At 40.7% G+C, this 27,687-nt stretch overlaps 1 protein-coding gene across 4 annotated transcripts in view; it reads right to left on the reverse strand.

The window, feature by feature from the left end:
• atp8b4 (ATPase phospholipid transporting 8B4) overlaps positions 1 to 27,687 on the reverse strand; it is a 245,466-nt gene that overhangs the window by 140,894 nt on the left and 76,885 nt on the right. For 3 of the 4 annotated variants that reach the window (XM_072565057.1, XM_072565058.1, XM_072565059.1), the window contains one exon: positions 14,181 to 14,246. In XM_072565057.1, coding sequence (XP_072421158.1) covers positions 14,181 to 14,208 — 28 coding nt within the window. In that variant the 5' untranslated portion in view covers positions 14,209 to 14,246. Of the gene's footprint in view, positions 1 to 13,624; positions 13,698 to 14,180; positions 14,247 to 27,687 lie in introns of those variants that run through there. The other variant, XM_072565056.1, reaches the window with a different exon arrangement.

A 27,687-nucleotide genomic window follows, 5' to 3' on the forward strand; every position in this document is an offset into this window, starting at 1 on the left:
AGACTGTCCAAAGTAGACGTCTGGGAAGGTGGCGAACACCTCAATACTTGCCGTCAGGAGAAAGCGGAAGCCAGGTGAAAACAGTGTAAGGAGTGGGCTGCCACACCAACACCCCACTCAACCCTTCCCACGACCATCTGCTGCCCAAAGCGTAGCCGAGTCTGCAGTAGCTGCATCAGCCACTATGGACTCACCCTGAGAAAGGAAGAGAGTCTGAGAGGGACCGCCGATGATGATGAGTGATGACTGATGCAAAATACCTGTTCAATTCATCTGCCATTGCCTTATTTTTGATTATTATTTCCCAGGCTCATTTTCCATGGGATCAGAGCTATTGTTGTTAACTCTTTTCTATCAAAAAAAATCGATAGAAATTCTTACTGTTTTTACAGCTTTAGCTTGCTTTCTCTCATATGCTAATTGTTCACTTCTCATTAAACTTTTAGATATTCTTTAATGCGTTTTATATTCTGTCCAGTCTTCTGACCCACCACCCATCTTTGTACAATTATACACTTTCTCTTTAAGTTTGATACTATCCATAATTTTTTTATTGGTAGAAAGCTCACTTGTTTTTCATTATTTTAAATCTCTTATCAATTTTGATTTATGAACTGGAAATGACTGGTGGACTTTAGAACACAGAACATTACAGGCCCTTCAGCCCTCAATGTTGTGCCAACCTGTGAAACTAATCTGAAGCCCATCTAACCTACACTATTCTATTTTCATCCATATGTTTACCCAATGACAATTTAAATGCCCTTAAAGTTGGCAAATCTACTACTGTTGCAGGCAGGACATTCCACACCCTTACTACTCTCGGAGTGAAAGAACCTATCTCCGACATCTGTCCTATATCTATCACCCCTCAATTTATATCTATGCTCCCTCACGCTAGCCATCACTATTGGAGGTAAAAGGCTGACACTGTCCCCCTTATCTAATCCTCTGATCATCTTGTATGTCTCTATAAAGTCACTTCCTAACCTCCTTCTCTCTAATGAAAACAGCCTCAAATCCCTCAGACTTTCCTCGTAAGAGCTTCCCTCCATACCAGCAACGTCCTGGTAAATCCCCTCTGCACTTTGCGTTAAAAGATCAAAGAAGCATTATTTTATGAGGTCAAGCTTGGAGGCTAATTGCCGGCTGAGCCTTGATTTAAAAAATTCTGACAGACACAGCTACCCTGGGAAGAGCACTATGTTCAAGCAGATAGCAGAAGTTGGCTAATAACAAGTTCAGTACCTGGAAATTGGTTCTGGCAAGTCTGAAAGCGACTCTATATTCAAGCAGATTTTGGGCGGCACGGTGGCACAGTGGTTAGCACTGCTGCCTGACAGCACCAGAGACCCGGGTTCAATTCCCGCTCAGGCGACTGACTGTGTGGAGTTTGCACATTCTCCTAGTGTCTGTGTGGGTTTCCTCTGGGTGCTCCAGTTTCCTCCCACAGTCCAAAGATGTGCAGGTCAGGTGAACTGGCCATGCTAAATTGCCCGTAGTGTTAGGTTAGGGGTATGGGTGGGTTGCGCCCGGCGGGTCGGTGTGGACTTGTTGGGCCGAAGGGCCTGTTTCCATACTGCAAGTAATCTAATCTAATCTAATCTAATCTAATGTAAGTAATCTAATCAGATGGCAGTTGTTGAAGGGTAATTGATACCTCGGGGCAGGTCGATCAGTCTATCAGGGTAGAACCAGAATTAATTTTATTTTAAACCATGCTTTGAGAAAAGTGGTTCTGGAGACAGCGTAAAGATTTGAAAGCTCCGTGCCTGACCTGCTACTCTAGCTTCGGGAAGCACAAAGAGTAGATAGCGGAGTGTGAAATATTGTTGCCTTTGCCTGGATAAATGTTTCAGAGAAGAAATCCACAGTTCTGTCTGTAAACAATACATCATGAAGAACATTCAAGTAATCTGTCCATTTTTGTTATTTTATTTATCCTTTAACTGTGTTTGTTTGCCTGTCCTGTGTGTGAATAGGGCCTGAAAACAAATATGACTGGTTTAAAGCGTAGACATTAACCACCTTACTGTGTTGTTTCATTTTGTTTCTGCCAATGTTATTTTGTATTTAATAAATTAATAAGTCTTCTGTTTAGGATACAAAACTGGTGTCTGGAAAGTAAATTATTTGTAAAGTCCTGGATTAGCTATTCAAAAATCTGGTTATGAACCATTGGCCTAAGTATATAGGGATCTTTGATGGTTTAATTTGACTGTGCTGTAATTACAGAGGCAGGTTGGCTGCCTGCCCTCATGTCATAACATCAGTTAACCACAGATAGTGGGTCCTCACTTATTAAAAATGTCCTTTTCCATTAGAAAATAACTTTTCAGAAGTATCCCTTGAATGCCTGCCATTGCATTGACCCATTCCTTAATCTAGTTTGTCCGTTGACTTTAGCTAGCTGTACTTTCATGCCCTCATAATTAACCCATATTAAAGTTGAAAGTACAAGCCTTGGACCCACTCTTGACTCTCTCAAAGGGAACGTAAAGCTACATTTGCGCTAAGCTCCCATTATCTCTTCCTTTATCCTGAATCTGACCATGTTTTTACTGATAGGGGCCCCTATGCTCTCCCAAGTGATTTGTTGCATTTCCCATTTCCCATCTCCATCCAAACTGTTGGTTTCCTGAACTTAGGACACCCCTTTCTGTTGTGCTAATGTTGTCATTAATTAACAAAACCAACCCTGCCCTTCCTAAATGTTATGTTATCTTCCATATTCAGGTCCCAATTAATGTCATCCTGCAGCCATGTCTCTGTAATGGCTATCACACTGTTCACGTTTATATTTTTGCCATCAGTTTTCTGTTCTGTTTTGATTCAGATCCCCAAACTTCAGTTTTGCCCCTTTATTATTTTTGCAACCTCTAGCCTCATGTGTTAACTTATTCTTAAGTTCGTACCCTCTGTCCCCATCATTCCCCACATTAATATTTTCCTCAATACTTTGACTTCTGAATCTTCCTAAATTTGATCCCTTCCTCAAACTATTTAAGTTAAAGTTCTAATCACCTTCATTACCTAACTCACCAGAATCCTGATCCTGACCTTGTTCAGGTGAAGACTGTTCTGACAATATTGATCCCACTTTCCCCAATACTGGTGTCAGTGCCCCAGGAATCAAAACCCATTGCTCCCTCAATAGTCTCTGAGCTACATATTTACCCAATGCCAATTTTCTCATGGCTCAGGTTATAATGCAGAAATTATTAATCGTGAGGATTTTCTTTCTAATTTAACTCCTTACTGATTGTGTCTCTCAGCAGAATCTCTTTCCTATTTGAACAATGTAGTTGGTTGTTATGCAGACCATGCTCATTGGCTCTTCCTCCTCCCCATGCAAATTCTTCTCTAGCCCAGAGTGCATGTCCTGAACCCTGGCACCAGGCAGGCTGCACAGCCCTTTGGACTCGTATTTTTAGCTGCAAAGAATTGTGCCTTCCCCCTTGAATAAACTGTCTGCTACTACTACCACCACATTCCTATTACCTCCCCTGCTTGAATAGCTTCCTGTACCATGGCCAGTTTATTTACCCATTAAGCTGTCCCCAATTTCATCCATACAAGCTGCATGAACCTCAAAACTGTTGGACAACTGTTAATGGTTGAGTTTCCTCCAATTTCACCTTCTTGATCTGCTTACTAGCCTGACTGAGAGTTACACTAACATGTCCATGACCATGGATCAAGTCAGAAGATCCTATTTTAAGGGGTGTGACTGCTTCCTGGCATAAAAATGTTGAGGTAATTCTCCCTTTCCTAGATGTGTAAATCCAGCTCAGCCTCTGCCTCAGAAGCTCTGAGCCAGAGTTCCTGCAGCTATGGATGCAGACTGCAGACTTGACTGCCCTGGATCACACCAGTGTCCAGAAGCTCTTACATCCTGCAGTCACAGCACATCACTTGACCTGCCACCTTTGTGCATTAATTATTCCTCTTGCTGAAGTAAAACAGTAAGTTTTATTACAGATAGAAACTTTATCAACACTTAATAAAACCTTACAATTATTTAACCGCTTCCCTATGATGTCACGTTTTTGATTATTTTCTTTCAAAGCTTTCTGTCCACAGACTGAACCCCAGACCCAAATGCACACTGTTTTGAAGTGTCTTCTACCACACTTGTGCTGTTTAAAACATCTTAAATTATCCTGTGAAACAATAAAATTGAGCTTATTTTGTAGCTTGAGTCAGTTTGGGAACCCAATATCCTGCAATCTTTGCAAATGCTGCATGGTTCCACACTTCAGGATTCTTAATTGTTCACCAGCCTAAACAAACACAGAAGCCAAAATCAAATAAACTGCCTCATCTGTTAACTCTCAGTACTCGCCAGTGTTTGAACAACCATGCCAATAAGCAAAGTGCATCATTAATCTCTCCCACACGTATTGTGCTTTCAAAATGAACAATGGTTTCATAAAACAAGCCTTGAAAATTCTATTCGAAGGAAGATTTGGGCCTACTCCTTTTTCAGCTGTACTGTTTCACATTATTATTCAGGTCAGCAATAATTGTGAAAGATTAGTTTGCAGTTTAATGATTCCTCAAATGAGCTTGGTTAAATTGAGATTTCAATTTTGAAATATTTAAGTCTGTTTTTAGTCAAATGACGATCATGATCAGTACAGCTATTCTTGAACAACATTGGAAATCTTATTTTAGATTCTGATGCCCAGTTTCCCAAACAGTCTGTCTTCATCAGATGTCCCCTTTACAAATATCTATCTTAAAGCCAACAGGTTTGTGGAAATAGCAAGCTTCACAGAGCAACTGGTGTTTTCTTATTCCATGTTTGTGTTCTTGTGTTAAATTCATCAACTCTTCTGTCTTGCCAACTGCATATAGGGCACAAAGAGAAAGGAAGCAGGAGGAAGATTAAAATAGTCAACTAGTTCTGGTGTAAACCATCCATTCATTTCCATGGAGAAGTAAGGTTCTTTTAAAATGAGAAGATCATTAATTAGGTAATTGGGGAATGGTAAAGACCACTTGCATACGCCTAGCATTAAATTCCATTTACTTTCAAATTGTTTGCTGAGTGATTCCTGAGCAAACAAATGATTTCACTGCAAATCAATGATGGACAGCAATATGCAAGAAAGTCTCTGCTTCCTGATCAGGGGCTCTGCTCACCGATATTTGGGGCCCTTAGAACACATACCCCATTGCTTCTCACTCCTTCAACAGCTCTTGCTTTTATTTAAAGAAACATTATGGCAGGAGAACAAGAATGAAAGCGTTTCTCCACCTAAAATCATCTTTTTTTTTCTTATTGCTACCTACATTGTGGTCTCTCCACTCACAGCAAGATAAACACAGATACCCTAAAAATGTGAATAAGACATTCCAGTCCATCATGAATGGGCACCAATGCAATAGATAAATAATTCTGACAATTAAATAAATAGGAATCCATTGACGTAGACTATTGAATATTATACACTGCACATGAGCCACTTTAAAGAACATACTGTCTGCAAAAGTCTTCAAGGGTTCTGCAAGCAGATCAACATTTCATTTCACATTCCATAACTTTATATCCAAGGTATAACCACTTGATTTGTCTAATTCCACAGTGCAATAACAGGCAGTAATGCCGACTGAGATTTTATCAGGTAAGTGCCACTAAGGGTTGGAATGACATCTAATCAAAGCGCCAGTGAGTTATCAGTCTATTTAATTTCAAGATATATCAAATCCTTGGAAGTATGCTGAAACCAGCATTATTCTACGTAACTTTTGGAAGATTAGTACTTTGATAAAAATGTCCCATAATAAACTTCATGCGCAGCTACTGGCAATTTCATACAACTGTTAAAGTAATTTCTTAGAAATAACTCAAAGTTAGTGGAGACAAGAAAAATGCCTAGATACACACATTTAAATGAATGCAGAAAATACAACTTGTGCTGTCTGTAATTTGGGCTGTGTGTAATAATAGGCAATATTTCTCAAACAACATAATCTGGATCACGCCTGGAAAAATGTGTCCATTTTACAAGGATATCTTAGCTACTGAGTAAATTTACATAACTACCCTCGTCTGTTCAGAAAAGGCAAAGTATTCTGGGGCATGCATTGTCCTGTTTCCTCCTACATGTAGAAGGTTTAGCAAGGAATGTGGCATCAAAGCTCAAAATAAATTGAGAAAGTAACTGTAATGCATCCACAATGAAATTGCGATCAGGTCAAATTTGGATCTCTGGGGTTTGGGCAAATTATCAGCCGTTCCCACCAACAGAACAGTATTTTGCCTTATTCATTCATGGGACAAGGGCATTTATGGCTAGGCCAGCATTTCTTGCCCATCCCTAATTGCCCGGAGGGCAGTTAAGAGTCAACCACATTGCTGTGGGTCTGAAGTCATATATAGGTCAGACCAGATAAGGATGGTAGTTTCCTTCCCCAAAAGAAAATTCGTGAACCAGATGGGTTTTATCAATCCGATCCAATAAAAGGATCCCTGTGAGAATTCGAAATTCTGGATCGGTAAATCTGGATTAGCCAACCTCGCGAATACTTATTATATGACCATGTCAACCAATTGGAGTGGACTTAGGCCACAACAGAGGATAAAGACATGGACAGGCCTGCAGCAATGGCTGCCAAACAGTCTCACCCACATCCTGAATAAGTATGGATCAAGAGACACTTTTAGCATAATGAACCTGGACTGCTATACTAGCTTTTACCAGATTACTCTTTAATCTTTAAAGGTACAATGTGTGATGGTGTAAACTGAAGCAAGCAATATGTTATTGCTATGGTCTGTACCAACATGGACACCACTGACAAGCTTCCTGTGTGATAGAAGAATCCAAGAAGCCAGGAAAACATCAAGGCACTACCCACGCAGCATGAGTCTAAAAGAAACATGGGGTTAACCTCCAGCATTTTTGAGGTCTGGATCAGGAAAGTGGACAAAATGTATCGATAGATAAAAAGGATGATTATTACCTTGAAGACCCAGAAGCCAGCTTAAGTTGCATATGCCGTAGAGATTCTCTGGATCTCGCTTCGCAGTACAAAAACATGGAAAACAGGTTTGACGGTATTGATGATGTGGTGGACTCAGGAAACGATTATTGAATTTTTCCAGAGCCAGGTCCCAACATTTCTCAATGCCTTTTACTGTACGAGATCAGGCCATTGTAAAATGTGAACAAATTGTCAAATAAATAAACGCATGTTTACTGCATTACTGTATTTTCATAATGTGTGGGCAAACTTGATTACAATTGAACTTCCTCAAAAAGCTCATAGTTCAATTTAACACAAATCTGTGGTCTGGTCCCCTGCAACTCAATTGGTCATGATTTCCGTTTTATTAGGCTTGTACATCACTGGAGGGTTTGGGAAGTTAAACAGCTGAAGTGAAATTATGAGGCCAAGAACAACACTTGCTGAAGTTCTGAGGGATGAAGTACAAAAATAGAAAAAATTACTGAAGGCAGTACAATCTCTTTTCAGATATAGTCATGTTGGACAATAGAAAGCAGAGAATGGATTGACATTCAGCAGGAAATAAAGTCAGCACGGAAATATTATATTTAATGCATCTGCGAAAGAAACAATGGCAAGGTCACTCTTGCCTCTGCTCTGCCAGTGTTTGTGCCAGAAACTACATGATTTCCCAGCCACCACTTACTGATAGCAACTCCTGGCATCTGTTGCACATCAAAAATGCTGGAGCACTAAACTAGTCTGAAACATTGCTCATTTCATACCACCAAAGCAGCTTTTCAACTGCACTAATGACTATCAACTGATATGCTTGGCCAGTTCAATATCAGACTGGAAAGCTTTCAAAAATATATTGTGACAAACGCAACTTTTCTAAAGCTTGCAAAGTTTGAGTGGAATAAAGAATGCACTGGGACACGGAAATGAAAAATGTTTTACATGACAAGAAACCAATGTCTGTAATTCAATGCTGAGTGTTTGTGTATCTGCAACCGTTCCAGAGATTAACGCAGTTTTCTGGTCTACCTTATGTGAAAGGAAATAACTATTTTTACATGCTTTAGCCACCATCTGCAACAATTTACAGGGAAGTTTAACGAAAACCAAAAGTACATGCAGGTATCAGCATGCAAAGAGAAACACAAGGGCTGGGGGTTGAATCATCAAATGCCAGTTACTGGATCCTACTGCTTTTCATCCTGAATCCTTTTTATCCGTAATAACACCACTCATGTTGAACTGAAAAGGATGTAAAGCAAAGCAGTAGGTCATTCAATGGTGGTGGTTACCATACACTTGTCAGTGTAGACATAGAAACTTCATTGTTTAAACATGAGCAGAGGGATTTTGGAGCAGCAGAGGGTGAATCATGCTCCATCTAACGACAACTTCACCATAATTGCGACATTCATCACCAGCAAATATTCTGACATGACCGGAGACGATAGAATTTGGAGACATTATAAAATGATGACAAGGGGTTTGAACATTTCTTTTGTAACCAAATTAATATATTAGACCAGGCTAACATTATTGCGCTTTCTACAGATTTGATTATCCTTTGTGCAGCACAGTTTACTTCAGACTGCCTTTCTTACGATGGGAAGTCAGCTAAACATTTCTCTATCTTAAAAATACCTTTAACTGCTTCATGGAGGCATCTGCAAGGTTTTATGCCTCATTGCTGCCCTGTAAATGGTCTTCAAACCCTGCTGAGTGCATCTCCACAAAGTGAAGATTATGGAGGAACAGCTCAATCTGCCATCTCCCAGCTGACTTATTAACATCAGCAGTAAGTTTGCTTGAAGCTAACGTGGGCAATGATCAAAGACGGCAATCATTGCAATTGCATTCCACAGCACCCCGGGACAAGATTCTGAAATCAACACAGTACCACTGTTGGAGCGAAAACAAAAATGTGAGGCAACTTATTTGGGTGGATAATTAACTAGATGTTCGACAGTTTGACCTTAGAATGTAACAGCACACAAGAAAGCCATCCAATTTCACGTTCCATTGCAAGAAACCTTTACATCAATGCAAGAATCATCAGATTAGCCATAATTACATTGATTGGCATTGATGGCCTACTTCAGCCACTATGTCTCATGGTCATAGGGAAAGAGAAGGGAGAGAAGCAAATGAGCAGGGTTGCCACCCTCCTGGCAAATGTTGGAAGTTCCTGAGCAGAATTTAACTGGGCTGTACTCGACTGCCCTCTATCTTTGAATGACATATTGCTAGCTAGCTAGCAATGATCCATACGAGGCAGGATATAAGAGGGCAATCAGCAGACACAAAAGGAAAAGTAGGGGGAAGAGAAAAGTATTTTGTTTCAGTTTTATATTGTTATTTTACAACTCCACTATCACTTCTCCATTGTTAACACCTTTCATAAAATGACAGCCCCAACAGAATCCTACATAGTTCCTATTTAAAAATATAGTGATCTTACAGCAAGTTCAAATAGCGCTCACCCTATAGGACAGTTTCATCAAGGGAGGATTTCACACTCAGCACAGTCAGCAGGTTAAATAAAACAGCTGAATGACAAAGCTGATAAACCATAAATGCCAAAGATGTCCTTGGACATATCAGTACTGCAGACTTCTAACATCAATCTGCATGTAGTATACCTGCCTTAAAATTATATCTTGTCATAGCACATGTCAATACCCTTCAAAATCCACTTCTAATTAAATAGCTCCTTCATTCAAACCAGTGGGGGAGCTTTTTCCAAGCTAACCTATTTCATTAGGCGCCCAGCTTCTTGGTCTAGGATTAATCATTATTACAAATGTATTAAAATCCCCAAGAAGGAATGGTTTTAAAGATTAACTCAAGGGAGGGAGAGTTGACGTTTGGCAGCAAGTGCTTAAAATATAAAACCTTTGCTCTGTTTTTATTACAATTGAATTTACCACATATTTAATTCATCACAATGTTAATTTCCAACGATTTGAAAACAATAAAGAGATTACCACAAAATACTTTCTCAAAGATAAATGGGGTCAAACCATTTCATTCTAATTTTAATATGAGGGAGTAAATACTACCAGAAGTGAAATTGACAATGTAGATTCTGGTTATCTGGATCCAAACGGGGATCGAGATATTATGGGTGTTTTGACATTGAATAGCAATGTCGTGAACATCTCATATTCCCTTTTCAAAGGGAACTATCACTTCAAAATTAAAATGGAATTCCATAAAAACCACAATTGTGCCACACAAGGACAGCTTGTGAAAGGATGTCAGTTACAGCTCTGCAGAGAGAGATACAGAGAGAATAGAGAGTGGGTTGAACATTGAATCGGGGAGCATTTACTCAGCAGCTCAACTGTCATTGCTGCCAATCAGCTACATCTCTGAACACTTCTTTGTTCTGCTTTTCCATGTCGTTTGTGTTGAAACAGGTCCAGAGACTTGTAAATAAACCTGCTCTCACTTTTGCTGTTGAGCACATTTTTCAATGCCATTTCAAGTGTCTAAATGCTTGCAGTGATCTTTATATTAATGCTGTAAAGGCAACTTAACCCTTTACAACCAAAATATTTCTATAACATAGATTGTGGTCTTTCTTACCTTGCCTAAGTCACCCAGAGCAGCTGGTTCAGCTTCAAATCTGTACTGCCTTAACTAACCTCTATCGGGGATACAACTGACTCCAGTCCAGGAACATCAAAATTCTGCTTAAATCCCTCTCTGTGTCCCCGAAACTTTAGCAACTTTCTAGAGACTGCCATATGAGCAAGCGTTAGCCAAAACAAAAAGGGAAGAGGAAAGGAGGACATTTGCAAAATGTAGGGTGTGGAAACACTTCAACACCACACCCTATTAAAGAAAGATACAGAAATCACACAAAGAGCAGACAAATAGCATGGGCCACCACTATACACGGAAAAATCCAGTGGAAAAAAATGTAAGATTGTCTTTGTGGAAAAAAACAATCCCCCCTCATGAAATATGAACATTTTTAATATACTTTTAAATTATTTAACAGCATTTTCAAAGGGTATTTTAAAATGGTGACATTGTCTTTAAAATACCTGAAGTAATAATCAGTATGGTACAACGTTAGATAGTTTTAAATGTCCCTGCATAAAGTATGCTGGCAAACATAAATGCTGTTACTGACCACAATGGTTATCAGCAAGAGTACACTATGGACAAAATCGATAAGAGTCAGGGAGTCATAGAGCTGTACAGCACGGAAACAAGCTCTTTGGTTCAACTCATCCATGCTGACCAGATATCCTAAATTAATCTAGTCCCATTTGCCAGTATTTGGTCCATTTCCCTCTCAACGCTTCCTATTCATCTACCTATCCAAATGCCTTTTAAATGTTGTAATTGTATCAGCTTCCACCACCTCCTTTGGCAGCTCATTCTGTACAGGCACCACCCTCTGCGTGAAAAGGTTGCCCCCATGGTCCCTTCTAAATCTTTCCCCCTCATCTTAAACCTGTACCCTCTATTTCTGGACTCCCCTACCGAGGGGAAAATACCTTGTCGATTGACCATCTCTATGCCCTTCATGATTTTATAAACCTCGAAGGTCACACTTCAGCCTCTGACATGCCAGGGAAAAAAGCCCCAGCTTATTCAACCCTTCCCTACAGCTCAAACCCTCCAACCCTAGCAATATCCTTGTAATTCTTTTCTGAATGCTTTCAAGTTTCACAACACCTTCCTATAGCAAGGAGACCAGAATTGAACTCAATATGTCAAAAGTGGCCTGACTAATGTTCTGTACAGCTGCAACAAATGACTTTCCAACTCCTATTCTCAATGCACTGACCAACTTCAAAGAAGGGTGGCACAGTGGCTCAGTGGCTAGCACTGCTGCCTCACAGCACCAGGGACCCGGGTTCAATTCCCACCTCAGGCAATTGTCCATGTGGAGTTTGCACATTTTCCCCGTGTCTGCTTGGGTTTCCTCCGGGTGCTCCAGTTTCCTCCCACAATCCAAAGATGTGCAGATTAGGTGAATTGGCCATGCAATGTTTGGTGTAGGGGAATGGGTCTGGGTGGGTTGCTCTTTGGAGGGTCGGTGTGGACTTGTTGGGCTGAAGGGCCTGTTTTCACATTGTAGAGAATCTAATCTAATCTAATCTAATCTAAATGCACAATATACATAAATAGGCAATTTTATTTAACAAAACAGTAAGGAAGAGAGTTGATTAGACATATCTTAGACAAAATGTATCTTAGTGTCGGTGCTCTTATTAATCATTACAATAAATTGATCTAAGGAGAATTAATTTGCCCAAATAGTGAGTTCCAAATCTCAGCTGCCTTGATGCAGAGAGCAAAATATGCAAGACATTCACAACTAATGGCTGGTCTGGATAGTGGCCAGAAGTAGGCTGCATGTTCCCCCACTTTAGTGCCCTTTATTCAAAGTTCACCAAAACTCATGGAGAATGAGTATGAGTAAATGGTGCTGATAAAGTTAGTGGCACAGATTTAATAAAACCATGAAGTTGATGAAGAGCCCCAATCTGCACAGATGTTCTCCTTTGGGGAGAATACACTCCTTTTATAGACAAACACATTGGAAGAACCCAGACGAAGGCTTGGTCCTGAAATACTTAAGTAGACTATTTAATGTATGAAAGCAATAAGCAATTTTCTCTATGACTCGGTTTTAAAGCTATATAAAATTGACCTTTTCTCACATTTCTCTCTCATCACAACGCAACGCCCGAACACAAGAGGCAGTATGTTCATTCATAGTTCTTTTCCATACATGCTCTTGTGATTTCCTAATGCGACTACATACCTCCTTCAGATTGGGTGCAACGAGGCATATGACATATATGCAAAGAGCTAAAATATTTATGTACAGTCATGTTGAAAGTGATTGTGAAGATCAAATGAAGACATCTGGTGCATCAATTGTTTGTCAGCGTGTAATTTTTATGCTGTTACAAAGGATATGAAGTGAACAAAGGGTGGGTTATAAAACCTGCTTTGAGCTGCAGTTTATTCAAGTCACAACCTGAATTTTCTGATGCTCATAGCTCTCCATGCTGTATTGTTGAGCTCATAGTTGCTGTGAATCTACAATGTAGCAGAAACTAAGAGGCATTACTTTACCTGGTGACCAGAACAGATTAGGCTCAACTGTAAATATCATATTGCTCCATATTAGACCTTGAAGATTGTACTGCGATGTCTATCTGAGAGTAAGACTGATTAAATTTTGTACCTGAACTTGAGCGCTGGGATTAGAATAGTCAGTTACAGCTAACGTAAATGGTTTTCTTCTAAATTGATATTTTAAACTGGTTTCAACACTCAAAAGTAAATATTAGTAAACGTTATGCAAAGATAGCAATTAAGGTGAAAGTGATTAAGTGAGATGAATATTGAAAACATACAATTCATAGCATGCAAATTATTTACTAGTTGAGCACCATTAATTGAGAGGCACCAGTCTGGAACTGACTGCTCCACAGCACAGTCAGATTACCAGCTCTCCACGACTGGGTTTTCATCTTTTAATACCACGTGTGAGGCAAACATGAATGAAACAACATCACACAGTTTAAACAAGCATGATTCTACAATCTACTGAACACAAAATTTAAATTGCCACCAAGCATGAGGCAAGATATTTCAAAGAGAAAGCTTTTTCTACCTGCAGGCTTCACTTGAACCCTTAGGATACACATAGGTAAAACGACAAAAGCACCCATTTTCAAAACCAAGCAGCTCTGCTGAAGTATTCTACAACTACAAACAACAAATGAACAGGTTGCTATGGAACGTCAAGGAAACTGTTCTCTTAGGTCACTTTATGGTTCGCTGAATCGAAACATTAATAGGTCGCCTGGACTACGTAATGTTATGTGGGGACCTGACGATGAGTGGCAAAAGGAAATTTATACACATCTCCAGTTTCTCTATGGAACAATAATCTTTACAGCAAAACACATGATCCACTTTATCTTTCCCCACCAGCACGATGTGCCGTTAAAAACAGCCTGTCCACTCCATAATAGATCCTCAGTCACACTGCATTCAGTCTCCAAGATAACAGCCTCAGTCAGCTTTGTAGCTTCTATCACTTGCACAGCATTCTTCGTCAGACAATTATGTTTACTAGAGACAAATGCTTATCACAATAATTGACAGAAACAGATTTAGCATGACCAGCGGGCTGTTTCTGTTTCAATAGGAAGAGATTTACTCACCTATTAATTTATCCCCACAGAGCTTCATATCATCTGATTACCTTTGATTTGGGCTCAAATGATGGCCTAGGGAGGAAAAAAAAAGCAAATTGTCAGTGTCAGCAAGTCACAATGTCATTAAGTAACACAATAACTCTGATAATATACCGCTCATAAGTGGAGTCTAATTATAACCAATTGTATCATCAGCTTAATTTCAAACTTTCCAGAAGAAACATTTAAAGAGAACCTCACAGTAAGACAAAGTTAATCAAATTTTTTAATCCAACACTGTTTGAATAATAGGATTTAAAAATAGCTACATTCAAGCTCCTTGGCTTTCTAAACATTTAGCCCAAAATTAATTAAATCTTGCATTTACAAAGTTTATGTATTTTACAACTGGTTGTCCACAGATAGATCATTTCATAAATGCAACTTGAAATTCCAACAAAATGTTTAGTCTTGGAAACAGGCAGACTGCAGTATTTTATTTCACTCAATCTTCCATTAGCCATAGTTCCCATTTATATTGTAGCCCATTCACAGTGATCGCACAATTATACGAAATTGCAACTTTACCACAACAATGTGTACAAACAATGTGGCAGCACATAGCCACTATACATTACTTGGTGCAAACATATGTACATTGATGAGCTTAAAAATTCACTAAGTACTCCAAGTACTACTGACATAACTTCTGTCAATCCTTGATCCGTTATATTAACTATGAAGAGGCAGAAGATCTAACCCATAGTAACTAAAGTTGAATGACAGTCAGAAGATAGAGTGAACAGTTCTATTTGCACATCAGTGACTCATTTCCAGTGAGTAGAGATGTATCAAGTCGATATAACTTGTGGAAAGTTTGGCAAAACTGCTTCACTCGCACTTGAGATGGTGAAGCTAATTCACGTTAATGTTGGTCGTACAATTAAGTGATTCTTCATGGTCAAGGCAACGGAAGCCTCTCAGGAAATATCAAGGATTAATATTTGAAATTTCGCAATTTATGTCATGCCAGTTAATAACAGGACTAGAATAATGGCATAAGGTAATGAGGTTAGTCCAGGGAAGTAAACAAATACATCTCAATGAGTCAAGTCAAAAGGTATCAAAGGAACTGCCAGGCCATCTTCTCTTTCAGCTGGCTTTAGAAGTTCAATGAAGGCAAGACAGATTTAAACTTCAAACTGACATAAGCCTTCTAATTAATTGGGGAAGGTTGAATTGAAAAGCCTACTTTCCCATACACTTAAGAATGCATAAAGAGGTTTGTGCAAAATATCCAACATAGAGAGTATCCAAAATACCCAAAGGAATGGAGGCCCTCTTCTTTTTAAAAACCTCTAGATTCAACTATCTCCACGGACTCCTGCCTCACCCCCACCATTCTACTCTCCAGTAACTTGAGATCATCTGAAAAGCAGCAGCTCATGAGTTAACCCACACTAAACTCCATTCCATTATCACCTCTGTGTTAATTGCTTACAATGACTCCTACAGGGACATTTACTTTTAAAATTGCCATCCTTGCTTTCAAGTCCTTCCCATGATTTCATCCCTCCCCCATATCTGTCATCTCTAGTGACACAATGCCTTAAGACCCTAATTCTGTTGTGTTAAGAATCCATGATTTTAATCACTCCACCATTGCCTATAATCTAAGACTTCTCCACCTCATTAGCCTGCCTCCCTCTTTAAAAGCATTCCTTATGACTTGTCTTGTTGACTTTTTTTTCCCCCCATCCAGTCTAACATCTCCTTTTGTGACTCTTTGTCATAGTTTGTTTAATAATGCTTTTGTGAAGCACCCTGGGACAATTTTGTCATGGTCCAGGCAGCCACAGATAAAAGCTGTTGATTCGAAAATCTCTTAGAATTAAATGTCAGGGACAAACATTCTTTATTCCCAGGGAAAGTAGATTAATTTTGTGGTAATTATGCTACAAGAATACACAAATAACCTTTGGACATTAACTGGGTAAAAACAATGACTCCAGATGCTGGAAACCAGATTCTGGATTAGTGGTGCTGGAAATTCCTCCGCCTCCGCCGTATCTGCTCCCAGGAGGACCAGTTCCACCACAGAACACACCAGATGGCTTCCTTCTTTAGAGACCGCAATTTCCCTTCCCACGTGGTTAAAGATGCCCTCCAACGCATCTCGTCTACATCCCGCACCTCCACCCTCAGACCCCACCCCTCCAACCGTAACAAGGACAGAACGCCCCTGGTGCTCACCTTCCACCCTACCAACCTTCGCATAAACCAAATCATCCGCCGACATTTCCGCTACCTCCAAACAGACCCCACCACCAGGGATATATTTCCCTCCCCACCCCTTTCCGCCTTCCGCAAAGACCGTTCCCTCAGTGACTACCTGGTCAGGTCCACGCCGCCCTACGACCCACCCTCCAATCCTGGCACTTTCCCCTGCCACCGCAGGAACTGTAAAACCTGCGTCCACACCTCCTCCCTCACCTCTATCCAAGGCCCTAAAGGAGCCTTCCATATCCAAAGTTTTACTTGCACATACACTAATATCATTTATTGTATCCGTTGCTCCCGATACGGTCTCCTCTACATTGGGGAGACTGGGCGCCTCCTAGCAGAGCGCTTTAGGGAACATCTCCGGGACACCCGCACCAATCAACCACACCGCCCCATGGCCCAACATTTCAACTCCCCCTCCCGCTCTGCTGAGGACATGGAGGTCCTGGGCCTCCTTCACCGCCGCTCCCTCACTACCAGACGCCTGGAGGAAGAACGCCTCATCTTCCGCCTCGGAACACTTCAACCCCAGGGCATCAATGTGGACTTCAACAGTTTCCTCATTTCTCTTTCCCCCACCTCACCCTAGTTCTAAACTTCCAGCTCAGCACTATCCCCATGACTTGTCTGGACTTGTCCTACCTGCCTATCTCCTTTTCCACCTATCCACTCCACCCTCTCCTCCCTGACCTATCACCTTCATCCCCTCCCCCACTCACCCATTGTACTCTATGCTACTTTCTCCCCACCCCCACCCTCCTCTAGCTAATCTCTCCACGCTTCAGGCAAACTGCCTTTATTCCTGATGACGGGCTTTTGCCCGAAACGTCGATTTCGAAGTTCCTTGGATGCTGCCTGAACCGCTGTGCTCTTCCAGCACCACTAATCCAGAATTTGGACGTTAACTGTCCAGAAGAAACATGTTGTTTATGATTTTCTTACCAATGAAGCTGTCTTAATAATTTCTCTTTGTAACCTATAACCCTTTATTTGCCTTTGGGCACATCACTTGAAGACGCTACAACTCCAAAAACAGAGTTTGCTGATGTAAGTTGCTAGTTAATAGTTTTTATCACCTGACCAAGTCTCTTATTGTTTCAAACCTCAGACAGGTTACAGCAGCGTCGCAAAAATAGTAAAGTTAAATTGCAATAAATACATAAAATTGTTATTGGTTCCTTCACTCATCTGATGTGAGGAGTACCACAGGAATGTCAAATGCAAAAGGACCATGGTACATCCAACTCACCTACTTTTCCAGTAGTCACATGAAGCAATGATAACTGAATTGTTGACTAATTTTATCAAATCATTCAATCGCTATTCGTCAACAACAGAACAGAAATTATGTCAGTAGTACTTGGACACTGGTGGATTTTTAAGCTCTTCAATGTACATATGTTTGCACCAAGTAATGCATAATGGCTGTGTGCTGCCACATTGTTTATTCACATTGTTGTGGTAAAGTTGCAATGTAGCATAATTGTGCGATCACTGTGAATGGGCTACAATTCATATGGGAACTATGGCTAATGGGAGATTGAATGAAATAAAATACTGTAGTCTGCCTGTTTCCAATATGACACAGAAAAATCCAATTGGTGGAGATCTTTGGGAACCACAGATCTTGGCACCATTGGCAAAACAATCACTTAGTGTCCATTGTTAATTGCTCTTCAATGATGTGGCAATTCACTCAGTTTAAGAGTCAACAAAATTGCTGTGGTTCTGGAGTCAGATATAACCCAGAACAGGTAAGAATGGCAGATTTCCTTTAATGAAGGACATTAGGGAATGAGATGGGATTTTCCAACAAGCAATGGTGGTTTCATGATCACCTTTACGGAGTCTAGCTCCTGATTCCAAAGTAAAATGTCCACGCGTGCTATACTAACCATATGTTACATCTCAAATTAATTGATATATGGTATTCAAAAATGTTATTTGGAATAACAACTTAGTCACATAATGTTTTATCATCATCACTTTCCTTATAATCAACTACTAATGTAGAAAAACTTCCTGTGGCAATTCACAAAGGCATAATCAAAGTAAATGAACATTTAGCCAAAGTTGGAATTATTAGTGAGGCCAGTGAAAAACTTGAAAAAAAAGAAGCGTGTTTGAAACAGAGCCTGAGAATCGGAGGAGCTGGTGCAGAGGTAGCGGATTTAGGGAGGAAATTTCAGAGCATATGGATCCAGGTGGCTGAAGACAACGTTGTCAAATTGTCGACCAAAGGGAATTGAGTGGGAAAAGGTGGGGGAGCTGCACAATAAATTAAGAGTTCAGGGAGATGAGCTTGGGTAGGCTGGAAGAGGTTACAAAGAAAAGGTCAGCGAGAGAAGAATGAAAACAACAGGAGACTTAAATGCAAGCCGGAGGATTTTAACAATTTGAGGCGTTGGAGGACTGGATAAAAGGACAAAAAATGGAAAACAGTTAAAACAGCAAAATACTTTGCAGCAGAATTACAATGTACATTTTTCAAAACACTACCGCTACAATTCCTCTACGATGAAATAGCTATTTTAAAAGATTTTCTCATACTATCTATAGTCTCTGGGATGTGCTGTAATGCATAGAAGATAGTGAACCACCAGAAAAGACTAAATTTCCCATCTTGCACTGTTTAATGCCTTTCAGATAGCATCGTCAATCATTCATGATGAAAACGCTCTCAAGGATTAGTGCTGAAGTAAAACACACTGAGGGTCTTCATCTTCAACACCTGACACATTCATTGTGAATGGGGTTTCCATTATGCCCGACTGATTTCAATTAAAAAAACACAGGTACGATGCAAACCATGCTAATTTGCAATAAACATCATCCAATGTCATCCCCATTGCCTGGATCCTGAGAATCACAGTGTATATTTGAATTAATAATACCTCAGTCAAAGCAATTTAACTGGAGTTTTGTTCAATTTACGCATGCAATGTCTGCTGCTGCCCTACACTGAAACTTGTGAAGAACATTTATTAAGTGACACAAAGCAAGCAATTCCCCTTTTAGTCACATTCTGTACATTAGGACACCCCACACAATTTCAGACATCAATTCCACTGCCATTCTCTTGTCAGTATTGCAGGTACATGGGGACCAGGCAATTTGATTCCAGATATAATCGGGTTGGTTATGTTAACCTGAACTACACAGCAATTCAGTACAAAATGAATTACTTTGGTCCCTCTTCATTTACGTAGCACCAAAGCACAAACAGCATATCAAATGCATAACGTTGCAGCATAACTCATCTGCAGACATTCAAGCAATCCATCAATTACTTTAAAATGAAATGCCCATGAGTACTTAATGAGTCAACGAGGTAAAAACAATGACTGCAGATGCTGGAAACCAGATTCTGGATTAGTGGTGCTGGAAGAGCACAGCAGTTCAGGCAGCACCCAAGGAGCTTCGAAATCGACGTTTCGGGCAAAAGCCCAATGAGTCACCTACTCCAGCAGACCATTATTTAGTTGATCACAATGTAATTCAATGCAACAAATTTCTTAAAGACACAAGTGTTTCTTCAATAACCCCCTACCCAAAAAAACATTGTCCTGTAAAAACAGGAGAATGTAAAAATAATTTTGGAAATAAATCAAATTTGAAAGTTGGTTCAATTACCTTGCTGCCTACTTAAAAGTGAACAATGTTCCACTCTGACGATGAAATGATTGAGGTCAATTTCCTTTGGGTAAGGCTAAATATATTTTCCTCATCACTGTTTATGTGGTAATTGAAGGTGGTTTAACCTGACCCATTTCCAGTTGCCACTGCACTCATTATCAGATCACCACAAAAATGTGCAAATTTTGGTACCAAATATTTTCCTGAGAATCTGCCCAAATGCAAACCAACAAAAAATGTCCAGAACAAACATTTGATGAGAGAGTTGGTTACATCTCTTTTCATCAGACACTTGAGGAATATATTGTGTACAAAATACTTACAAACGTTCTGGCCACTTTTAACCCTGGATCTGTGAACTGGGATGATTTTTAACTCTCAGAGTGCCAGTTGAGATAAATTAACCAGAGAATGAGCTGGCAGCAGAGAGCAGTATAAATGTTTCCTCTGGCACAGGGTGGGCACAAATATATGGTTGGCATTCGTTTTGTGCTCCTGGCACTAGGCAGAATAATCAATCTGTCAATAAATCCTTCAAAACACGAGAAACTGGGAGCCACAATCTGCTGTCAAGGAGATTGAGGAGTACAGGTTAATAGATCATTGCCCTGCATCATGAGTCTTTGCCAATGCATTTGCCTTTTGAAGAAATTGTTTCAATCGACTCCCATTGAAGCTGGGATATTTACCAGTAAAAGTTCTTCTGCCTAAAAGACGGTTCATGTCCTCCTCCATATCATATCATAGAACACTTGTAGCACAATCTCCATCTCTATCTCTGAACCAGGAGGCTTGAGTTCATGTCCCACTTGCTCCAGAAGTATGTCAATGAATGATAACAAACCTGAACATGTTGATGGAAAAATATCTACAACAGAATAGGAGACCAAAAGTGGTGGAAATGCTCTCCCATGGGGAAGTAAATAACTACTTTGGAAACCTCCAAGATTACAAGAAAATCCCATGATGGGGCGAGCCTACATCATCTTGCTTTCAAACGCCAAGGATTTCAGAGGGTGGTTCAGTTTGGAGCATGGGGAAGTGTTTTACATTAGCCACTATCACCAAAGTAATTACACATATTCAGACATATCAGGGAACTATATGATTTTGAGGTTTAAACAGGTGCTGAGACACCTACATCGTACTTCTGTTTTTTGGTTAAATGTTTCCTGATGGGGAGGAAAAAGGACAGTAAGGAAGTCACATTTCAAGTTGTCTCTACACAGCTTTCATCTGTGCAGGAGCAACCTTTGGAAAATACAAGGCAAGAACAAAGGAAAGTTTGTAAGATTACAGTATGACTTTTTTTAAAAACAATTTGTGTCGTCATTTTGTGGATTTCTCAGTCAGTTAAAACAATGTAAAAAACTAAACTAAGTTCTCGTCACTCCAGCCTATACTTATTCACTGCTCTACCTAAGTAATGTCTTTGAAAGCTAGAGTTTCCAAATAAACCTGTTGGACTATAACCTGGTGATGTGTGATTTCTAAGTTTGTCCATTTGGTGCACCAGTGAGCCATGGATTCTAAATTTCACATGGTTTTGTGTTGATAGACCAATCTGTTGAATGGAGAAGAGGAATTTAAACATTTTTGAATGAATACATACCGAGAGGATGTTTCTATTCAATGGACTCCTTGCATGGAAGAAAACAGAACAAGGAGACAATGTTTAAAATCACGTAACAAAGAGATAAGGACACTCTTCCCTCAGAGGCCATTCATTTTTGGCATTCTCTTCCATTGGAAAACAATGGAACCTGGGTCACTGAATATATCCATGGTAATAGGCAGATTTTAATTGGCAAAAGAGGTAACAGTTACAGGGTGGGGACAGGCACAAAGATGGAATTGAAAGCCAGAATCACATCAGCCCTGATCTAATTGAATGGTGGAGGAGGCTCAAATCAGCTAAATGGGTTATCTTTGCTTCTATTTCTGATGAAGTTATGATTGTTCAGTTCAGCCAGAGATATATATCTCTCAGAATGAATTCTGAGGTCAAATACCACTCAGTAATCCCAAATACGGAACTACCAGCCAAGCTCTACTCTACTCATATTATTTAAAGCACTATTGACATATTTATTTCGGATGCAGAATGACTTCCTAAAAAGTTTTCAATTTGGTTACAATCAAAGATATTTAACACGACAAACCATCACTACCAGTAAACCTGTAGCTACCTGCTCACATTTTATATTAGTTTCCACCTTGCTCCCATTATAGTAAGATCTATATATTTGGAAATGAACAGCCAGAGGCCTGATTAAACACAGTGATACACAGAGAGAAAGGCACGAGAAGACATCTTACCTGCAGCCCAACAGACTTAGGTTCCCATTTCATGTGATCACACGTCACTATGATACATGCTCAGTAACTATATCCAGAATAAACGATTTAGTTCCCTTTACATCCCTTCCAATGCTGTTTCACAATTGAGTTTCATAGCATTGAAACAGGCCCTTTGGCCCAACATATCTGTACCATTTATCAAGCACCTATTGATTCCAGACCATGTGGCTTATTATTGAACTACAAACATTTAACAGCTTTACTCCCCTTTCATGCCAACCCAACAGGTCTTCTCTATTTGAGGGACTTATCTCTAACAGTATCCTCAGTTGGAGGGCTGGCACATCAATGGAGCGGAATTGTAGTTAATGGGCCGAAAGGACCACCTTTTCCCTTGCAGCCTTCCAATGCCTTCTCAGCAATCCGTCGCTGTTGAATATTTAACATGGTCAACTTTGGGTTTAAGGGGCTCTTCCTTTCTGGACAGCTCAGCTCATGAGCTGCTTAAGTTATTAATCCTTCTGCTCGGTGAGATTTTTCTGAAGATTGAAACACTTTTCTAATTATGTCCAGCTCACATGTAGGTTCAAAGTGTATGATTGCAAAAGGTTTGGTGTCGAAAACTGGCTTCTGACTGGCATCCACCCTGACTGAAGTTTCAACAGCACTGACTTTGTTTGGAAACTCTGAGACCTCTTTGTTGCACGATAGAGGATCTCTTTCTAACTCCATAATTCTTGATCTCAGATTCTGTAGTCACTTTACTGGATCTAGAAATGGCTTTCCAGGTTTTCATTACTGATAGAACGAGAAGAGAAGTTACTTTCTTCCATCCCAGCAGAGATCTGGTAATGTCCTCTGAGAAGAACTTGTTATCTAATGACTATTGCAGCTATTGTTCTGCATCTTCTGGGCCAGGAGTAAGCAATCTGAACTCTTCTCCATTTTCTTGAAGGAAGCACTGGTTCTCCTCAAAAGAAACATTCTAGTTTCAGGAACTATGTCACCTGAATCAGATGAGAAATTTCACACTGGAGCAAATAAACAGCTATCGTCTGCTGATTTCCTTCCCCTGTCACTCTCATATAAAACAGCAGATCACTATCCTATCTACTGTGATGGATGGTCACAGGCTTCTTTGACACCTTGCTTTCTCACCCCTTCTAACTTCTGTTTTGGTAAAACATGTAGGATTGCTCCACCCTCTGACAGATTGTAAAATGCTACAACTGGCGTCCTTGGCATTGGCTAACCAAAGAACGTCTAAAGTCATACAAGCAGATCCGCACAATAAAGAATTGTAGCGATTAGCAAATATGTACAAGGTCTCCATAACCTCTTTCCCATTGTATCAGATTGTTCTTTGTTAAATCCGATAAGCACTAAGAAAGCCTGAGCCGATCCAAATCCACTGTCTAAACCTATCGCCCATTTCCTAACATCTGTATGCCTCTGCTCCCCACCTTCTCATGCATCTGTCCAGACGTATCTTAAATGAATCTACCGTGCCTGCCTCTACCACCTCTGCTGGCAACGCGTTCCAAGCACCTACCACCCTCTGTGTAAAGTACTTGCCGCGTGTATCCCCCTTAAACTTTCCATCTCTCACCTTGAAATTGTGACTTCTCGTTATTGAATCCTTCACCCTGGCAAAAAGCTTATCTCTATCCACCTTGTCTATACCCTTCATGATTTTGTAAACCTGAATCAGGTCCCCCCTCAATCTCCTTTTTTCAAATGAAAACAATCCTAACCTACTCAATCTCTCTTCATAGCTAGCACCTTCCATACTAGGGAACAGCCTCGTAAACCTTCTCCGCACCCTCTCCAAAGCATCAACATCCTTTTGGTTTCTTATTCCTGCACTTCCTGAGACCCAACGTACAATGTGGGATGGGGATCCTCTTTATCAACCACAGTAGAGCATTCAAAAGAATTAATACAACTGCCCCGTATCTAATTGGAAATTAATTTTTCTGGCGATGGCCAGAATATCCACAAAGCAGAATTTGTCTCACTGATCTATCACTTCATTTAAGAAGAATACACATTTATCATCTTGTTCCATGGGGGAATTTATTTATTGCTTCACTTCAGGTCAAAGTGACAGCCTTTAAATGTCCAAACTACAGACTGACATTGTCTATAGAAGCTTCAGTAAACTGACTGAAAAATGGCCAATCCTTTGGCGTTCTGCATCTGTGGCCCATAAAGCATGTTATTGACAGGTGCTTACAGACCTTCACAATACAGCCGCACTACAACACAGCCCCAAATGAACATCATCTCGTTGGTAACCACATACGCTGGGCCTCCTCCTGCCATTTCTTCAGTGGTTGCACAGATTTGCCCATTCCACACTTCGATGCCTTGGCATGCCTCAATACCTATCACTAACTGCCCCCTACCCCCAGCATTTCTGGTATTTGTCCCAGCTCTGGGCCGGCCTCATGGTTTACCATCATTGGTCTTCACTTTTGGCTCTTGATAAGCTCCTTTGATTCTGCGGATCTGCCCAAAAATACATTCCTCCTTGATGTGCTCAATGCATTTTATGTGCGGTTCAAACAGAAGGTCAGTGAAATATGTCCCTGCCCCAACAGCCTTGGATGCACAGGGTCTCTCAGTCATCACTGCAGACATCAGATCGGCCTTCTTGACAGTGAACCCATGAAAAGCAACTGGCGTGGATGGAGGCCCTGGTTGTGCACTCAGATCCTATACTGACCTGGTGGTGGGAGTATTCACTGACTTCTTTAATCTCTCCTTACTATAACCTGAAGTCTCCATCTACTTCAAGATAACTATCATCCCAGTACCAAAGGAAACACATGCAGTGTGCCTCAGTGACTACCGCCCAGTTGCTCTGACCTCCATAATTATGAGGTGCTTCAAAAGGTTAGTCATGGCTCACATCAATTCCAGCCTCCCAGCCTGCCTTGATCCCTTGCAAGTCACCTACTGGCACAACAGGTCCTCGGCAGACGCCGTCTCCCTGGCCCTACACACATCCCTGGAGCACCTGCATCATCTACATCAGGCTTTTACTTATTGACTACATCTCCACTTTTAACACTATAATCCCAAACAATCTCAGAGACCTAGGTCTCTGCTCCGCCTTCTGCAACTGGATCTTTGACTCCCTGACCCACAGACCACAATCGGTGAGAACAGGCAGCAATGCCTCCTCCACGGCAACCCTCAACACTGGTGTCCTACAAAGCTGCCTACTCAGCCTCTTACTGTACCCTGTGCACTCATGACAGTGTGGCCAAAGTTTGTCCGAATATTATCTACAAGTTCGCTGAAAACACCACTGTTGTAGGCCGGATATCAAGACAGAATACAGAAAAGAGTGTGTGATGTGGTGATGTGGTGTAAAGATAGCAATCTCTCCCTCAATATCAGCAAAATTAAACAGCTGGTCACCTACTTCAGGAAGCAAGCAGGAGGGCATGGCCCTATCGACATCAACAGAGCTGACGTGGAGATGGTCAAGAGCATCGAGTTCCTAAGAGGGATGATCACCAACAGCCTGTCCTGGTCCATCCACATTGATGCAACGGTCAAGAAGGTACACCAATACCTCTTCTTCCTCAGGAGGCTAAGGAAATGCAGCATGTCCAAAAGGACTATCTCTAACCTTTACAGATACACCATAGACAGCATTCTATCTGGATGCATCACAGTTTGGTAAGGCAACTGCTCTGCCCAGGACCATAAGAAATTACAGAGAGTTATGACCACACCCTAGTCCATCAAACAAGCCAACCTCCCGTCCATTGACTCCATGTTCACTTCTCACTGCCTCAGAAAGACAGCCAACATCAAAGACCCCTCCCACCCTGGTTATAATCTCTTCCATTGAGCAGAAGATACAAAAGCTTAAACACACGTACCAGCAAGTTCAAGAACAGCTTTTTCCCCTGCTGTTATTAAACTTCTGAATGGACATCTCAAATTTCAAATCTAATGTTGATCTTGCTTCGTGCACCTTCTTTGTAGCGATAACTATGTCTTCCTCGCTCTGTTTTATCACCCCATGATCTTTGCATGTTACATCTGCCTGTACTGCACAAAACAAAAACTTTTCACTCTACCTAGACACATGCAAAATGACATCCACATTCTTGTGATTGAACAACATCAGGGTTTATTAACTATAACCATATTCTGAGGATGTAAGCGAGGATATCTTACTTGGAGTCCTGTAGACAGGCTCCAGCTCTGTGATCTGATGTCCCTATGACATAGCTACTTTTGCGCATGGTTAGTAACTGTACCAAGAGTTACAGGTATAATTTCCTTTACACCTACTAACCCCAACACACTTAGATCTGCTGTACAGCTGATATTAGGAAATGCATGTACTAATGGCGGACGGGAGACTGGATGGAACCGGTATGGGTATCACAAGAACATCTAAAATCTTTGAAAGCGTTGGATGACAAGGGAGTGGTGATTCTGAATGTAAGGGTCAGGGGAAGGGGAATGATGCAAGGGGGAAAAGTGCTCTCCTGTGAAATATTTCTCTTTGATCCCCCATCAAACACCTCCACATCAAACACCATTATCATCCACCTAAAGCCCTACATCACCATCCTATCACTCAACGTGAGGACTCCACTTCAAAGTTCCACCATCACTCCCTCGATACTGCCACAGATTCTGGTGTCAACTCTTGTTAGAATTTCTGCACAGGTAATATCGTGAGGTGCGGTGTTGTGTTAAAATTATAACATTGCAAGTATATCTTTCTCCATCATTACAAGGAATTTTGAATCCATTTGATGACCTGAAGCAAGTAACTGACAAAGCTGATAAATCCTTTCAGCTATTTTTCTGAGAGCTTACTTTTTAGAGAAGAAAACATTGGGGTGGAATCTTCCCAGATGCTGAACGATGTGAGCATTGGTGAGGAAGTTGGGAAGATCATGAGGTCAGCAGAGATTCTTGATGTAGTTACACAGCACTGATGTAGAACAGTAATCTACAGCAACATGTCCAACCCTCTGAATGATCACTGTTGGAAAACATGACAAGCTGCCTGGCTTTGTGTCTATGCCAACGAAATCAAGGTAAGACATTGAGCCAGTATGTTCTGAAGGAATTGGCAATATGCACAAAGGCAAGGTGGAGATGCCATGAACATGCAGGTGGGCACAAAATGACTGAGTGATAACAGAGCAACTGACACAGCTGATAAATCCTTTCAGCTCCTTTTCGGAGATCTTCCTTTTCAGCGAGTTTGGGGTGGAATCTTCCCAGACACTGAAATTGTCTGCATAGGTGAGAGAGTTGGGAAAGCTGTGAA

This window comes from Chiloscyllium punctatum, chromosome 48 (genome assembly GCF_047496795.1).
Source record: "Chiloscyllium punctatum isolate Juve2018m chromosome 48, sChiPun1.3, whole genome shotgun sequence".
NCBI classification, from domain to species: Eukaryota; Metazoa; Chordata; class Chondrichthyes; order Orectolobiformes; family Hemiscylliidae; genus Chiloscyllium; species Chiloscyllium punctatum.